Here is an 18,142-nt window from a genome sequence, read left to right on the forward strand (position 1 = left end):
GGTCGGACACTGTACAAAAGAATCCAGGAGCTTGTATCTCAACAGCAAGACATCTAATTAAACGCTCATTAAACTCCAGAACATACACTTTTACAATCAAGAGACAAAGACCTGGATGCATTAGCCTCATTACAAGAATATTGATGAGGGAGTAAAGCTGCTTAAACTCAGCGTTGGTGGCGACAAAGGCTGTAAACTTTTCTCAACGTTTCTGCTGGTTTGTAATGAAGTACACAACAACGATTAAAGGTGACAGGCAACAGTCTGCGTACTAGCTGTTTGTCTTGGCTTTTAGGAAAAGCCGAGATCAAAGAGCCAACTTGTTCATGGTAACACACATGCAACGCCACATACACACACACTTACCGCCTAATGTTGGTAATTATCCCTAAAGTCAGAGGAGCTGAAGCGTATAAGAATGCCAGCTCAGCAGAAAACAGCTACCATCCAGATATGTATAATAAATGGTTGTATCCGGAGCTTATTATGGCCCCTCAGAAGTCGGCCGCATTCTCAATAAATACCAAAGAAAATAAAAAATAAATATATAAATACCAAAGAGAAAAAAAAAATTATATATACATATATATACGTATATATATATATATATATATATTAGGGGTGTGCAAACAGGGGTACCTCACGATTCGATTCGATTTCGATTATTGGAGCTTCGATTCTTCGATTCTTCGATTATAACGATTGTCGATTCGATTCGATTATTGGTGCCACGATTCTTCGATTATTGTGATTTTTAATGCTTTTTTCCCATACAAGATTGATTTTGTCTTCATCTGTGGCTACATTTGTAAATAAATAGCCAATCAATTAACTCAGTTCCTCTAACAACACTCATTAAGTAAATAACAAGGTTTTTTGAACATTTGTATTTTTCAAAGACACAAAATAATTTATTTTATGGCTATGTAAACATTAGCTCTTTGACTTCCTTAACTTTGACCAGGGAAAGCTGCACTTGCATGAGAGCGCCCTCTATTGGTGGAAAACACTGAAAACGGTCAAGCCCTGGATTTAATGAGTTCATTAATTCAAGTAAACTAGATATGTACTTAGTGTAAACATATCTGCCATATTTCAAGTGAGCAATAAGAAATTTGCATTCTTGAAAATGAAATGATTCAGCAGCTTATTCAGTCTGGAATCTGGATAGGATAACTAAAAAAAAATTTTTTTTTAATTAATCGATTCCAAATCGTCACGTGACGCATCGCGATGCATCGACACATCGATGAATTGCACCCACCTCTAATATATATATATATATATATATATATATATATATATATATATATATATATATATATATATATATATATATATAAATGTAAATGTAATAATGTATAAATAAATATGTGTAACTGTGCAAAACACAAGCATGTACATATATATAATGTATATGTAAGAAACATTTTGTAAATAATAATAATTTCATAATTATTCCACAGTTGAAAGTGATTAGTTAGTAAATCAGGCAAACAGAGATAAATCCAGTTAAGCCATATTCCTATCCCAAAAACAGCCACTTTTGTTGGGACCTCACAGACAGGTCAGATGTTGGTAACGCGCGTCTGGGAAGCGAGTTGAAAGCTCGGTTCACGGCAGGTGTTTCAGCCAGTCGTGAGATGGCAGAACATCAGTGCTGCTCTCCCACCGGTCTAGCAGGGAACACACTAGTGCACAGCGAGGGTGCTACCAAACAGGCGATTATGTCTCCTCTGCTGCTGTGCCAGCCTTGGCTAGGTCTATCAAGAGTGGGACACACATTAAATATTAACTTAATTGGTCCCGCCAGAGCCCCGCTAACATACGGCAGGCATCACACGGAAATGTCACTGTTTCCCCAGAGCTCCTGTACACTTAGGATCAAAGACAATAACATTGGTTCTAATCTGCTGTAATATGGAGATAAGAGACGGCATGGTACAGCCTGGTTAAATGTGATGTACGTGTGTGTGTATCTCATCATCCCTGATGGAGGCTTGTCAGAGCAGACTGACAGCCAAGGATGGGGAGAAAGGCTCAGATTCTTCTTTTTTTTTTGGTCTCTCTAGTTCTTCCAGTTTCTGTGTGAGCAGTTTTTTCCCCCACCATCTCTCATCAAAAGTACAGCCTGTTTAATTCATGGAAAGTTGACTTCTGCCTAGGAAACAAGCTGCAGTCGTGTCTGCAGGTTGCAAGTCTCATCATAAAATTCACATGTGCTGAAGGTGTGCTGTACATCAACACTTATCCAGCCACTCTACCGTGCCACCTACCGTCTATTCTGCCAGCCACGATTCACATCCGTGGTTGCCATAGTGAAAGGCTGATCATAAATGGTGCATTTTAAAGACAGTGATTAGTGATTAGGCTCAACCTCTCCAGGGAAGTTTAATCTCCACTCAAAGTAGTGAATGTACTTGCTAAATGAAGTGCTCCCTCCATAATAGCACCAAGAGCAGCATGGAGTTGAGATTACTAAACAGCGAGGGCCACATTTTAAATCACTCACTAAAAACTACAAAGCCCAGGAGACGATGTGGCTTACCACAGCACCAGGTTGTGTGAGAGACAGGGGAGCTAATGCACTCAAGGGCGTCGAGGGAGCCACAGAGTATGGCAGTACAAGTGCTGGAGTCAACAAGCTCGGATGTCCTTTTTCCTTGCTAAGAGAGACAGAGAGTGGGAGAGCAAGAGCTAGCCAGAGGGAGAGGCCGCGAGGAAGAGTTTCTGTGCACTGGAAGCCTTCCCTGCATCTGACACAGGATGCACAAGGTCATTTCAACAATGACACAGCAGCGAATCACCAGCAGCTCAATGGATGATCTAAGTCCAAATCAAGTTTAAGGTTGGAATCTGAGGAAAACAACCAGCTTTTACCTCAAGTATGTCACATTTTTCCTTTTTTCCCTCCTATATTAGAACAAAACAGCCAGCAATTTCATGCAAGAGCTGTAATAAAACAAAAAAAAAAGAAAAAACATCAGAGGCAGAACTGAATCACAGAAAGACAGATGACTGTTAGAGGCGGTCTTTGTAATTCCCACCTCACAGCCAGAACCTGGGCGCAGCTTTCATCATCACTGAGTGTGCTAATTTTAACATGAGCCCCCAGTGACATCCAAAGCTACGTATAGATTGTGCTGGTGCTGAACCCTCCGCATGAGCAGGTCAGCCATTACAGCCAGCAAAAGTGGATTCTTGTGAGAAGTGGCACTTGTGGCTGTGGGTGGTGTCAGTGGAAGAGGAGCAGCTTAAAGAGAGACAGTGAGGTGTGGAGACAATGAGAGGGAGCACTGGGGGTTGCTGGGAAAAGATTGGGACAGACTTTCCTTTTAATTTACTAATTAACCATGCAAATGAAATCTTAACAGGCTACTCAGAGGCAGTCCTCGGGGGAGAGAGCAAGGCATTAGTGCTTGATTATACTCTGTCCATGTGGAGGGGGAGAAAAGAGAAGTGAAATATGCTGTTGAACAAAGTGTTGGGAAACGTCTTGGCCCACAGCAGCCAAGCAGAACCACTGAAGGGATGAAAGGAAGGAAATATCTCTGTATGCATACTCACATATGCTTTGTTTCAGTAAAGAGGGATGCATCATGTTGACAAATCACACCACTCTGAACCACACATCATCTAGTCAGGCTTGCAGTATTGTTCAATCTACTATAGCAACTGTATGCTTGGCTTCCATGTTTGTGCAGATTTCCAAACCTTGCAATGTGATAGATAATGCTATTACGTGTAATAGGCGACCGATCACCAGGTTTCTGCGCATCAACCAAGACTCTGTGATCTCAGGATTCAGAACGTAGTGCTGGGCGGTATGACCAAAAATTTATATCACGGTATTTTTCAAAATGATATCGGTTTCACGGTATATCACGGTATTTTTTTTTCATGGACAACTGGGTGTTAACCACATCATTTTCTAATGATTTGGAAAGGAATTGCTGCAGTAAATTGGCTTATAATGGCCTATTTTACTGTCATGAGGAGGAAATATTGTAGAAAAACATTAATGTCCACACTAGTATAAATACAGGTTTGCATGGCCTCACAAAATGATGCCGTTTACAATGAGGTGGTGGCACTTACGATTCTAATGAAGTGCATAAATCAAATACATTTGATTTAGGCATGCTTTTCAAAGAAAAAAATCTTTTACAAAATTACAAGGTAGAAAATATTTATTGAACATAAAAAACTGCACATTTTTTAATTTCCCAGCATTATGTTGTTTTGGTTCCACCTCCTGGTGAATGTTAGGTCAAATTCTTATGTGGTTACTTTTTGGTTGGCCAACGATTTATGTTTGTGGTGCGCAACCGGTACGGGAGCGGCCAGTCTATTTCCTTATATTACAACGCCGTTATTAATTGTTCGGTTTTTTTCACACCAAAAGTGTTTTTTTGCCATTTTCGGCCGAACAATTTCGGTTACTGAACAATCGGTGCATCACTACTGCTAAACAGTCCCCTCACAAACAGTGTCCCGCGGCGGAACGTAGCGCCGCGCGGCGTTCCCAACGTTGTGTACGCTACTGTACATACTCACCGGTATTACGGTATATGGAAAATTCATATCATGAAAAAAAAATAAACACCGGTATTTGGTATGAACCGGTATACCGCCCAGCACTATCAGAACGTGCCAGCAAAACAGAGCAACGTCAGTGCATCATTTGTCACGGTTTACCTTGAAGACGTCCTGCGTGTCGTCCATGCAGTACACTCTGATGTTGTATTCCAGTGTGGAGCAGTACGCATCCGAGAAGAGCACCAGCCTGAGGCGCTTGGCCGCGCCCATGTGCAAGGACTCTCCAACCAGGGCGAACGTTCCCAGCTGCTCCGAAAACAGGCGGCACGTCTCGGCCTCGAGCTGGCAGTAATAAGGCTCCGACACCAGCTCTTCCCCCATCAGCAGGACGTCCTGGAGGATGACGGAGGGGGGTGGGGAGGTGGCACAAGGTGCACAGAGAAGGTCAAGCACCCAATTTATGTAGGAGGGAAGGGTAATGTGTTTTCCTTGGCGCCTGATGTTTGTATTTTTCAGTGTGTGTTTGTAAAAGGCTTGTCTGGAAATTGTCGCTCCTGCAAGGCCCCATTTCCATTCCTCCCACTGAGACATCTAAGCTACGGTCTTTAAGGTAATGTTACATACGCTTCTGGGTAACAGTTTAGATCAGGGGGAAAAGGAACTCTTTGTTCTTGCTTCAAATTTCCTTTTTTTCCATTGTACTGGCTACTACATTCTGTCATAAAGGCACACATTTCCCTCACAAGAAGACACACATCCTATAGAACACCATCAATTTACTTAATAATGCATGAACGAGGTACTCAATTGACATGAAAGGAGACTCGAATAAATTCCTGGCAAGAACAGATGGTTCTGGAGGAACAGAAGACTGTGGAGGTGCAGTGATTATCGGATTATTGAGATTTCTGGAACCCCCCTCCTGTGCTTATTTGAGATTTCTTAAGAAAGCTAAAAGAAAATGGCTAATTTATCTGTAAAACAACAGTTTTGTCTGATGGTGCAAAGTGTTAAAGCAACCAAACAAACAACCAAGAAACTAATTGGCAGTACAAGTATTAATTGGTTCTTTAATTTGCTGTGGAAAAGAAATGGATTTAAACAACGGATTTAAACATGCCGAAGAAGTATCACGCTGAATTATCTTGTTTTGTTACAAAGCTGAAGTTGTGAATCGCAACAGCATCCCTGATGAGGATGACAGACTCGTGAAAATATCCCATGCCATCATGGCACAGGATGCTTTTTATGATATCATTCCACTGCTCTCTGGGCTAATTTGATGGAGACGAATTGGACCCAAGGTGACAATACTTTCTCTAAAATCCCATCATGCCAGTTGACTGACTCTTCCCATTAGCCAATCATGCTGAAGAGAGCGTCCTGCCTGCCAAATGCAGAGCGAGCCCCAGTAGGATCGATTCAACCACATGCCTTCCACATAAATAGAATTAGTATTGACACAATTCATTTGCCATGCAACCACAATGGAGTCTCACTTTTTCATCATCTTAATACTTCTTCGAGGGAGAACAGAAAGTGAGGTGGCTCAATTACGCTGCCGAGCACTTATCCTGCACACAGTTCATTTCTCCCCTCCTCTGTCCCTGTCCTGTCCTCTTCCACTTTCTCTCACCCTTTGTGCTTTCTAATTCTTCCTTTTCACCTGCCGCTCTTTTACAGTGGTAGCCGCGGAACCAGGTTGTCGGGCTATATTTGGTCTGGTCGATGATTAAAAGTGCTGGTCTAACCCCTGCGTCAGGCAGGCCAATCCATCCCACAGACACCCCACCGCTGCCGCACGGGGGGGAAGGCTGAATAATTTATGCACAATATCGAACATGAAAGAAGACCTAGTAACACTCCAAAGCCCACCAGCACCCTTTCCAATCTCTCTGGATCGTGGAGATGGCTATACTGCCCTCGAAGCGCATTTGTTTGTGTGTATGAGCGGAGAAGGAAAGATTCTTCCTAACACTGTCCTATTGTAGTCTGCCATTTAGTCTGGTTACTTTGAAACTTCACAGGTACAAAAATCGGGGAGGGGAGCTTTGTAATTGGAAACAGCAGTCAAACATGGTCAAGGAGCACTCACAAGAGTACTTTGAGGATCAGTAATTTGCTTAGAGAAGTTCCGTTTGGAGAAAAATGTTGCCTAGCAACCCTTGAGCCGGAGAGCCGGCGCTCCAAGGCTTTTGTTCAAGCCCAATAAAAAAAAAAAAAAAAAAAACCTGATGGTCAATATCATTGAAACCCTGTGGAGGAGTTCTAGGCCAAGCTAACCTGCAACATACAGCCCCGGGATCACTCCAGTGTGTATTTCAAGTCACGACCAGAGGTGGACAGAGTACTCGACCCCAGTACTTGAGTAAGAGTACAAATACTACTGGTCAAAATTTACTCCGTTACAAGTAAAAGTAGCTCAGTCAAAATATTACTCGAGTAAGAATAGAAAAGTACTTGCTTTTAAAGGTACTTAAGTATCCAAAAGTAAATGCTTTTAAATTTACTTTAAGTAAAAGTAAGAGTAAGAGTACATTTCTTATTTTCCACATCAGTAAATTACTATATTTTTTCTAAATTAATTTAAGGATCTTTTAACTCTTGTTTCTGAGAATTAACTCTTTGAAACCAGCTGCACTGATGTGCTGCTTTTAGAACCACAATGTTATATAAAACCTGCAGAAACACCAAAAACAAATCAAATGAATGGGATCATAAGAGGACAGCAGATGATGCAGAGTTTATTAACAATCATGAACTGAAACCAAATGAACCTGCACCATCCAACTAAGTCTGGATCCCCCTCAGAGACCACTGCTTTACAAAAAACTACATCTCTACTTTCAATAACTCAATATTGAAGTCACTTAACTTTACAGGAAGGACATGTACCAGTACAATATAGCAATATAAAGCATAACAAACTGTCTCCCCATGTCTGTCTTGTCTCCTCCTTTGACAAAAACAGCTTGTGTCCAATAGGATTTTAGGGAAGAAGAAAAAAGAGCAGACCTGAAAGTAACGAGTACTTTTCAGCCTTCCTAGAAATTTACTCGAGTAAAAGTAAAAATATTTGTCTTGGAAATGTATTCAAGTAAGAGTAATAAGTACCAAAGAAATCTAATACTCAAGTAAAGTACAAATCCTCTGGATATGTACTTAAGTACAGTACTCAAGTAAATTTACTCCGTTACTGTCCACCACTGGTCACGACTGGAAAAAAAAAGTTTGTACTTTACTCAATAAGTTCAGTAATACTTTACAGATTCACCAACTGGCAACTTAAGTCTTTTTTACAAAGGATTTGTGCTGGAGTTATAGTGCAATCTCACCTCCCAAGTGCCCTCATAGTTCTGCTTCTTGAGGCGAACGGCCCAGTTATCGAGGCATGCGTCAAAGCAGTGGTCCACGCTGAGGATAACTGGCCGGCTCAGGACCACCCCAGGAGGGCCACAACTCACGATGGGGCTCAGGAGGGCCTGGCAGCCGGCCAGGGGTAACCTACGGCAGGAACGGGAGCGAGGAAGAAAAATAATAATTGAGAGGAAGAGCTCATATTCATTGAGATATTAGCAAGAATTTACAGGTCTCTTGAAAGCAGGATATGTTACTGTCGCCCCTGTAAATGATCTCACAGCTGTAACGGAGAATAATTGAAGCTTTCTGGACTCTTTGACTAGCCGCGCCGAGATGTGACTGAGTAATAATGTAACACTATCACGGCACGCTGCACTGACTGTACCTTGAGACGCTGAATGCAACAAGCCAGATAAACAGTGCTTTCCAAACAATTCATTTCACTTAAACAGTGCACATCCTGGTAAAAGGCTGTGTTATTTATTTACATCCCTCCTCCATGGCACTGGCACAGACTCCTAAGCCTTTCCTAATGGAACAGTAGAGCGTCAAAACAAACAGCCTACTGGCATTCAGGGAAGAATGCCAGTTAGACAGCGCTAAAGAGACCCACCTTAAATCTTCTTTCCTCTGAACAGTGAGATAAATCTCATAGATCTTTCCTCTGGGGATGGCCTCGGGAGGAATAAGCAGGCTGATTCCTAATGCAAATAACAACAAAGGGAGAGGAGGAGGAGGGGTAAGCAAGAGGGGGACAGGCTCATTTGTTCTGACTGAACAGCACTTTTGTCATCTCATAAAGGAAGCCAGCCCACTCAACAAAACCGTATGGCTGCAAAAACAAAAAAACAAATCTATTCTGAAGGTCAGAGGCAGCCTCCTTCAGGTGCTGTAGATGCAAATCTCTGCACTGGCAGCCGTGCCGGCACATGTCCCCATGGTCAACAATTAGCTGAGACAAAAGCACAGGCTGCATCGCAGTGTAAATATCCTCCGTCTGCCACCAAGTAGATAATTGAGACCGTGGAACAGAATATTCCTGGAAAAATGCGCTCCGCCAGGAGAATGTAGGAATTCGCATTCAGAGCGCTGCTCAAGCACTTTTGCAGCATTTATTTAGGGATTCATATGCCAACATTATCCACTCAGGATGCCATGAGGAATGTAGGCCAAACAGTGGCTATGTGGCACAATCTCAACACTCCCTAGAATGTAAACTAGGTCTGCTCCCCATAAAAATCATCTGTTTGAAAAGTGCGAAGGTGCCTGAATGCTCACAGCCTTGTCTGAATCTATAAAACATATTTCCAACGTGCCCGCTCTGAAACGGCGATAAACGACAGTATAACTCCTGTGAGAGGATGCATGCAAGTGTAAGATTTTTTTTTTTTCCTTCCTGTATCCCTATGAGACGATGGGTGCCGATGAGTAGTACAGTCAACATGGCTTTGAGTTAATCCATGCATAAAATATCTGTAAGAGACGGAGAAAGGAAGCAAAGAGCGAAGGAGAGCAGTTACACAAAAAACAACAAGAAAAAAAAAAAACGGTAAAAAAATAAAAAGGACCTTGGACAGCCCACAACGAACAAAGCAGAGACACTTTCTTCCAGTGTAATTATATAAGCTCTGTACTTGGCTACTGTGAAAAGATGGGGGAGGCAAAATAGGATAATAATTATGGTGGATTTCTAAATTTTATATTTTAATCAGACTAATCTCAACTTTGACTTCCTTTATTCCTTTGTCAACGCTCTTAGCACATGGCTGACACTTGTGGACATCGACTGCAGTCTCTACCAGCTCTGTCATTAGTCACGGGTCTAATTGGAATAATTTGTTCCAGGTTTTTTTTTTCGAGGGATCTTTTATAGTACGCATTTGGCACACGCTTATTGCATCTCATCACTGCACTGAACATTCATTTTAACTATTCATGCCGTGCTGACTAGATGTAGGTTACTGACAAAGCATTTCCCAAAATTATGCACGTCAGAAGCTGCCAAGGAAAACAAATTCTACTCCCTGTATGATTAAACGCGAGGATTTGTCACTTTTACAAAAGTTAAAACCAAATACAACACATTGGTCAACCAATTAGCATTCAGATGTAACTTCAGGTCTCAAGGACTTTAATAAACAAGACAAAATACAGCACAGATTTCACAATAAATCACATTGCTTCAACAAGCCATATATGGCATGTCATTTTGGGCTCCTATCTTGTTACCCTCAAAGTAATTTATATCAAGACACAGATGCTGCTTGTTTCTATTTTGTATGAAGCTTGAAATCCTTTTATGTGTGTGTTATCCAGGTGCAAACCTATTAGGAGCCCCATATGGAGCATGTTTAAGGCTGAGTAAGACAATGAGATGTTTATAGGACTCAGCTGTTTCTGATAAATTCTCCTTGTAAATGTCCAGCCGGACGCATTAAAACAGATGTAATAAAGCAAATAAAATCACCTTGTTCTCAGAGTACTTCTCAGTATAGCAGCAGATGGTAAATTGTTTGCGTGACCCTTGTCTTGTTCATTTGACGTAAAGCACAAAAGGCAACAGCCTACATGTGTGGCTTCTGATAGCTGAAAATTGTGGGTTGTAAACGGTCATGAGAGGTTTTACTACATTTTCATTCAGTTAAATGCCTTTCATGCTGGTAGAGCTGTAAACATTAAAACACATGCGCAGGCAGGTAACACTTTCCCTGGACAGTGTCAGTGACTGTTATCCCACGTCGCCCAGCAAAATCTAATTTCAGAAACTGACATGTTGCACTCGGCTGCGCCTTACGTGTACAGTGCAGTTATCTTGTCTGGTGACACAAAGAGCTCACAAAGAAATAATAACAATGTATTGAGTGCTCTTATATTTGACAGGAACTGGATCTCAGGTCATAAATAATGATGGATGGGGAGAAATACTGCAAGCTTTTATCAGATAAAATGAGCAGATATAAAAGCCCCCTCGGGGTCAATCGAATTCTGGAGCGGTCGAAACAACCGGACCGAGACTGTGGGGCGAAGAGGGTCTGCGTCTAATAGGACTTTAGTACGTCTGTCTGATGGTGTGAAAGACAAGAGGATTTTATGGTAGTTGATTCTGGAATGAATTCAAGAGCTAAACTACGGTTAAATCTGCTGACTTACTCGGAGGGCTTGAAGTGGTGCATAGATTCAAGCCAGTAGCACATATGCACACCAGACCTCGAGTGAGAGCATTGATCTGGATCGATCAGAAAATAAATTAAGAGTCTGCTGAACGTAGAACCAACTCAGAACCAACCATGTGCTTTTCTACAACGTTAATCCAAGACGACTGTAGCATCCTCACAGTACTTGTCCTTGGGCGTATGTGTCAGGGAATTCTTCCTCTTTGTTGTACACTTCCTACCCAATTATTTATGTGCTGTGCTGCAGGATGACGAGACCAAATGTGCTGAAAAAAAATACTGCTTATTGGTTTCTCTGTAAAGAGCCGGTCTGGTTCAAAGCTAAAGAATAAGAGTGTTTACTTTTCATCTTTGACGGGATCAACTGAAGCAGGTAATGAACGTGACAGAGAAAAAAAATAAAAAATATAAACAGGACTGAAACGGAGAACCCACCTGTGTTGGGGATTGTCAGTCTCCCACCTAGGAAGTTGAAGGTCCCATAGGAAGTGTTGGCGATGTCGCGGGGGAGTGTCTTGAAGTAACTCTGGGTGGACAGCCTGCTTACAAACTCAGCTGGGTCTGAGTTTAGCTTGCCGTTGTGCAGCGTGTGTGAGCCGTTGGGGAGCGGGTCTAACAGAGGCCCGTTGGTTAATGAAAACTTCCCAGTGGTATCGTGGCGAGAGCGCAGGGTGCCTTGGTAGCTGGTGGTGGTAGTAGTCAGATCAGGCTGGATGGTGAGCAAATGGGAATTCTCTGAATAATGGAAACAGAGACAGAGGGAAGCAAATGTGTGACTCTCCATCAGTGGCGGATGGGGGAAAGGGGGGCTTCTAAGTAACAAAAAACAGACCTCACACTGTCTAAAGCTGTTGCAACACACACAGAAACTGAAACAAACACGGAAAAGGACACATGGCACTGAAAACAGAGCTTTCACAGGCACACATGCTCAACAATACACAAACACAAATTCCACCAAAGCCAGTCAATCTCTGTGCCGCTCCCTCTCTATCACTCTGCTTCTCTTTAGCAGCCACACAATCAATCCCAAACAGAACTCAGATGCAGCTTAGCATCCAGACGCATTAAGCCTGTTTTTTTTTCCTCGGTGAATCACAGGCGCTGCAACCCAGTTCGCCGTCTCCATCCACCTCAGACAGTTGTATTTCTATTGCTTGTTGTTAAACCTCAGAAGTTCCACACAAGCAGCAAACAGAGTGGGTACATTTCTTGACAATAACGTGGTAGCGGGGATAAAAAAAAAAGAAAAAGAATGTGTCAGGCAGGCAACAAAAACAACCCCTTGCAGCACACATACACACACGTATCAAGAATCCTTTCGGGGGGCCATGAACCACTTTAAGGCATTCACACCACCTCCTCGACCACAAAAGTTGGTTATGTAGATGAGGCCTGCACAGTCACGGTGGGAAGACGAACACACGAGGTTAGAACAAAGAACAGTGTCCTACTGCTGTGGGGAGGCCTGCGTGGCCGCGGTGCCCACACACCTGGCTTGCTGGGCTTGATGCCCATGGGCTGGAAGCCAGTGGTGAGGATGGAGGAGTCGGCCACGTCGGCGTCCAGGCCTTCCTTCTTGCGCCGGTACACCAGGACGACCACGATGAGCAGCAGAGTCAGACACAGGGCCACTGCCACCATGCCAACGTAGAGCGCCACATCCTCAGCTCCGCTCACGGCTGCAAATGGAGATGCAGAGAAATGTTTCATCGATACAATTAAGATTTAGGTTTGCATAATCAAATATTGAACAAACATGTTGATATGAAGAATTTCGAACGTCTGGATGACCCTAACTGTGTCGGGCTAGAAGTAGTATTGTTGCCATCCTTAATGTCTGCCACATATAAATCTTAGGTCAGCAGCCACAGTGCCGCGGGGAAGAAAAATGAAGGCTTGGTCTATGAAATTCCAGCTCCGCTTTTTAAATATCTCTCACAAAAGCATAAGAGCTTTCGCCTCCTCCCAAAAGTACAGTGTGACAGCTCGGAGCAGGAAATCATCAATGTGTGTGTGCGTGCGTCGTTGTGTGCATGCGCTCTGTGTGTTTTGCAGGAGAATGGGATTTGCTACAGCTGTCTCCTTGGGCTGGTGGAATTTGGTGGCGGAGGTGGAGGATGCTCCCAGGGCCCTTTGTGAAGGGCCATTGTGCCCGGGACCCACGGGGGCGTAGCGCTGTCAGCTGAACAGAGTCAAGGAGGGGACGCGGTGAGCGCTGCAGCTTTGAGGGATGGGGAACAACAGCAAAGGTTAAAGTGCTGCAGGCTGAAGTGTGCTGAGTTGACAACAAAAGAGAGAGGACAGAAAGCAGGGAGAGGAGAGCAGACATGCCAGAAGGAAAATTAAAATTAAAAAGAATAACAAGGCAGACTGTGCCTGTGACTGACAGCATGTGGGCAATTTGCATTTCAGCAATAACATGTCCAAAAGGTTTGTGACAAAAATCAACCTGATTAGCATTTGATTCATCATATTTTGATGACTATTTACACAAATTACCCCCCCTTCCCCCACCCTCCCACTCTATTATCCCACTGCTTGGCAGGAACAGCTCAACTTTGTAAATGTCTATTTGACATGTTTTTACTTGTGTGAAGAACCTGTGACACGAAGATGCCACAATAAAACTGACAGAGTGTAAAATGAAAACGATTTGCATATTCATTCAATATTTTACTGTATATCTGTTTGTCCTTGCCTTCTCTTCTTTTTTCCTTGACAACTGTTTGTTTGTACGAAGCATCCAGGCGTATCCATGTTTTTAAGATAAACACCAGAATCCCCTGCGTGGGTGATCGTCTCGGTATAATCTGATACTTTAAGTGTGGGCTCACCTGCAGCTAACGTCTAAGGCGGCTCTGAATAACTCTGCCAGAGTTCCCTTGACAACTAATCAATCGTAAATGACTGGTAGAAGTAAACACAATATTGTGTTATTGTTTGTGTTAAGTATTTGAAACACAGAACACACTTGCGTCACAAGGAATCTTGCAGGCTAGATGTGCTGTTATATTTAGCATTAATATGTGCCTCCATTTCATTTATTAGTATAAATAAATCTGCTCTTGCATTTCGCACCTGTAAAATGAGGTGAAATGAAGAGGATGTTATCTCCAACGAGTGAGCTGTTTCTCAATTCCAAGTATACCAAGTTTGAACTTGCATCCTGGGTGGTTCATAGTACGAGTACAAGTCTGGGGAAGGACTGGAGGATGGAGTCCAGTCTTTTTGTACAATTTGACTGCTGTATGCTTGATGGTTTCAAAGATTAGCTGCCAGACTAAGACACATTTAAAAGAGTCTGCAGCTTAACTGAACAAAAAATAAACACTCGGAAAGTTTATACGGCTCAGAATGGACCAACAAGTTATCTTATCCTTATCTTTTATGATGAGATTATAATGTGTTTTATGCTTTTGTATTTCAAATAAATATATACTTCTTTCTCCTCTGCCATTACTTCCGTTTACAAAATGCATTCTGGGATACTTTCCCATCTGAAGTCCTCGATAAAAAGGGCGGCACAAGAATTTATCCAGGAATTTCGAACATGTTTGTCCGGATGCAGACCTTGAATTGAGACGGTTCTTCAGAGTACACAAGTACACGTACAGAGAGACGGCCAACGCCTTTTAAAGTGAAATAATGGCATTTTTCAGAAAAGCGATACAAAAATCCTATTGTGCATAGATTTGAAAGGAAGTGTTGGTACTGGACTGGTCTGTCTGCAGTTCTGACTTGTCCTAACAGAAGTTGTGTGGAAAAGTCTGAAGGCAAAAATGCTGCAAAGATCCCTCTGAGCTGATGTACAGTGCTGCAGTACATGTGTTTGCAGGCAGAATGGGTCCAAATAACGACTGAAACGATCCGTTGCTTGGACTCCTCAATGCCAGAACACCTTTTAAGTGAGGGAGTTTCTCTGCTCAGGGAGGCTAAGAGGTACAAAGACAGCCCGGCTAAACCTTACTCCTTCCACTTGTCCTCCACCAAGAAAAAAAGAGAAGGAAAAAAAAACAACCTCTTATTAAAGTTCCCAAATCCAACAGACTCTGCGAGTCAAAGGCTAGATGAGGCTGTGATATTTGGGCTTCTAGTGCTGCCGTCTACTGGGAGATGTGCAGTCTCACAAAAGACAAAGCCAAACCCGTCAGGAAGGAGAGCAGCCGGCGGCTCTCTGCTGATTGGATAAACATAGCCTTCGATTGGCTAGTTGCTGTTTACTTTTCGAGGGCACATCAAAGACACCCGGCTAACCTCGGATGCAAAGATCCAGTATCTCTTCTCTTTCTTTTCCCCTCGTGTACGCCATTCTTGGACCCAGACAATAAAGTCAGTCAATCAGAAACCTCCCCTCCTTTCTTTCTTCCTCTCCATCTACCTTTCTCCTCCTCTGTTCCGACTGTAATCTCCGATGGCTTATCGGACCATCGCTGAGTGAAGTTTTATCTGACCCGCCAGGTGTCACAGCAAACCCATCTCTGTGCTTACTGCTGCTACTCTCAGCTTCTCCTGGCCCACGCCCATTGATTTCTGTGATGCTAGCCAATAATTGAAAGGACATCCATCACAATTTAATTGACATAGCTAATCAGGTTTTATAATTGGATGGGCTCTACTTTAGTCCCTCTCCAACATGCTCTTTCCACACACACTCCATGCCAATTTACCTCCCTTCCTCCTTTCCATCCATCATCCGATCCTCCATTTCAACTTGACTTAATTGATAGCCAAGAACTTCTGATTCTCTTTTTCTGTGACCTCTCATCATGATTGACAGTTGCCTGCGGATGATCTCTAGGTGATGAGCCTTTTTCAGAGAAGACTGCAGGCCAATCTCTGTTCGCTGCCTTCTCCATGAACTTTCACTTTAGCTCCTCAGCCTTGCTCCAGGGCTGGCTGGTAAGGGATCAGCTTCTGACTTCTTTGAGATGTGCCCGTATAATTCATCTCCTCCCAGGCACTGTATGAGGCCATAGTTAAATTTGGACTCTTGCTGTGTTGACAGTCAAGCACAATACCCACACCTGACAGTCACCACCTCTCTACCTGCTCCTTTCTCGTTACTGCGTTGAGAAAAAAAAAAAAAGAAGAGCTTTGGCGCCTCCTGTGCTTCTTTTCCTGGACATTTATCCTGAGACCTGAGAATATATTTCATCCCATGGCCAATCCCAGTCACTCGCCTGAAGATGGATAACACTGGAGTTCTTAAGGTCAGGGAAATATGGCTACTAAAACTCTCAACGTGAACGTGACCATTACCATCTTCACAATACAGTTGTCCCATCTCTCAGTGGGTCAGAGTGAAATATGGTCCAAAATAAATGCTCAGCCATTTTTTACGCAACACAATGACCCTGCTCTGACAAACAAACCCCTGACGGAAACATCAGTGCCTTTGCTGTGAAATTACTCCCCAAATTCACATGCAGACTAAATACAAATAATACTTTAATGTGCTTTGCACAGTGCCATGATGTGCATCATTTATGACACCTAAAATGGAGCACTACTAAAAATGTACTTCATTACTTTCATTGCTCACATTAAGCCAAATAATTGTTATTATGTTGTCCTAATTTCTGTGCCTGAAAATATGAGCACTATTATCTTTCCCTGCTACCCTAACCGTACCCTCTAACACCTGTCCGCCATTTGTGCTGTGGCACGCTGCCAGCACGTTCATCGTTCCCTGCGTAGATTTTGCATAGCAACATCTCAGGCTTCACTTGTTTGCCTTATAAGAAGGTGCTCGTCGGATGAGATCAGCTCGTTTCCCAGTCGTAACACAAAGCAGGGCCTGTGCATTGATTCTCTATTACACAATAACCTCATCTAACGCATGTCGTTTCTGGCTTAATGAGAGATTGTTCATGAAGCCCTCAGACAGAGGACATTGTCACTGTGACTCTCTGCAGTTTTTTTTTTCTTTTTTCAATTACACTGGAAGAGAAGGGTGTCTTTTGTTTCAGGGGGTGGGGGTTTCCATCATGGCTAATGGCCTGCAGATATGGTTTATGTCTGAGAGGTGCTGACAAGTCAAAATCATCCTGCGACTTTGCTTATTTTAATACTTCACACAGCAATCGTCTGAGGAAACACATCTGCTAGGAACAGATTGGGACAGGCGTACTTCAGAGGCCACAGCTCTGCTCTACACTGTCACTATAAATACTGAGTGACTGTGTATGTGTGTGTGTGTGTGTGTGTGTGTGTGTAACAATGACTGGCATCTTTGTGTATATATCTTGCCTCTCTGAGGAGGAGCTGCTGACCTTTGATGATGGGCGGACTTGAGCTCCCTGTATCACTGCACCAGCCAAACTCTCTATCACTCACTCACACACACATACACACCCAGGAACACACCTACTCAGCGTGCTAATACCTACTGTAATGCAATATTCACGTACAGTAGATCTCAGCAGATATTCTGCCCCCGCCCCCCACTCTATGCAGCAATCCATTTGATCACATCAGTCAGCGCAAGATACATAATTCAGTTTATTAATTCATTGGCTCATGTCAACTGAATCCCCATTAAGACTCCAGTGTTTACCATGCAGCTCAGCCAAAGAGCACACTATTTATAGCATTTTCTGTTCAAGATGCCGCCCTCATTGTCTCCGGATAGGACGCCGCAATATGTTTATGTCTTTGATAACTGTAGGAAATGACAGAGCTCTCTCTTCATGTCCATCTGGTCAGCAGTGAACCCTGCGGAGTCTCTTTCTACTCGGCTGCAGGTCCTGGCCTTATGCGTGCTGTGGTTTTGACCCTGACAGAAGAAATATGCCCTATTTATGACACACATTAGACACTATAATAGCTGTATTACATTCAAATCAATAAAATCCCTTCACTCCAGGTACCTGTTGTTACCTGTATCTATGGTAAATACAACATAACTACATATTCACCCTGAAAATAATTATGGTATACACACACATGCTTGCCATGATGATTTGACCTGTGGTCATTTATCTGGCAGGTTGTGTTTTAATCAGTTGAGAGATGATTTAATTCTCAGCCCTATTATTAGCTCAGAAAGCAACACAGCAAAGTGCCAC

General features: G+C 42.9%; 1 protein-coding gene across 5 annotated transcripts in view; it reads right to left on the reverse strand.

The window, feature by feature from the left end:
- Nucleotides 1-18,142, reverse strand: part of unc5a (unc-5 netrin receptor A) — a 149,132-nt gene that overhangs the window by 13,050 nt on the left and 117,940 nt on the right. For 3 of the 5 annotated variants that reach the window (XM_061725027.1, XM_061725026.1, XM_061725024.1), the window contains 5 exons: nucleotides 12,527-12,754; nucleotides 11,508-11,807; nucleotides 8,513-8,600; nucleotides 7,875-8,043; nucleotides 4,699-4,932 (listed from right to left, as the gene is read on the reverse strand). In XM_061725027.1, the coding sequence (XP_061581011.1) occupies nucleotides 4,699-4,932; nucleotides 7,875-8,043; nucleotides 8,513-8,600; nucleotides 11,508-11,807; nucleotides 12,527-12,754 (1,019 nt within the window). The remainder of the gene's footprint in view (nucleotides 1-4,698; nucleotides 4,933-7,874; nucleotides 8,044-8,512; nucleotides 8,601-11,507; nucleotides 11,808-12,526; nucleotides 12,755-18,142) is intronic. The other 2 variants (XM_061725028.1, XM_061725025.1) reach the window with 1 other exon arrangement.

The sequence above is a fragment of the Cololabis saira genome, chromosome 7, assembly GCF_033807715.1.
Source record: "Cololabis saira isolate AMF1-May2022 chromosome 7, fColSai1.1, whole genome shotgun sequence".
In the NCBI taxonomy this organism is placed as follows: domain Eukaryota; kingdom Metazoa; phylum Chordata; class Actinopteri; order Beloniformes; family Belonidae; genus Cololabis; species Cololabis saira.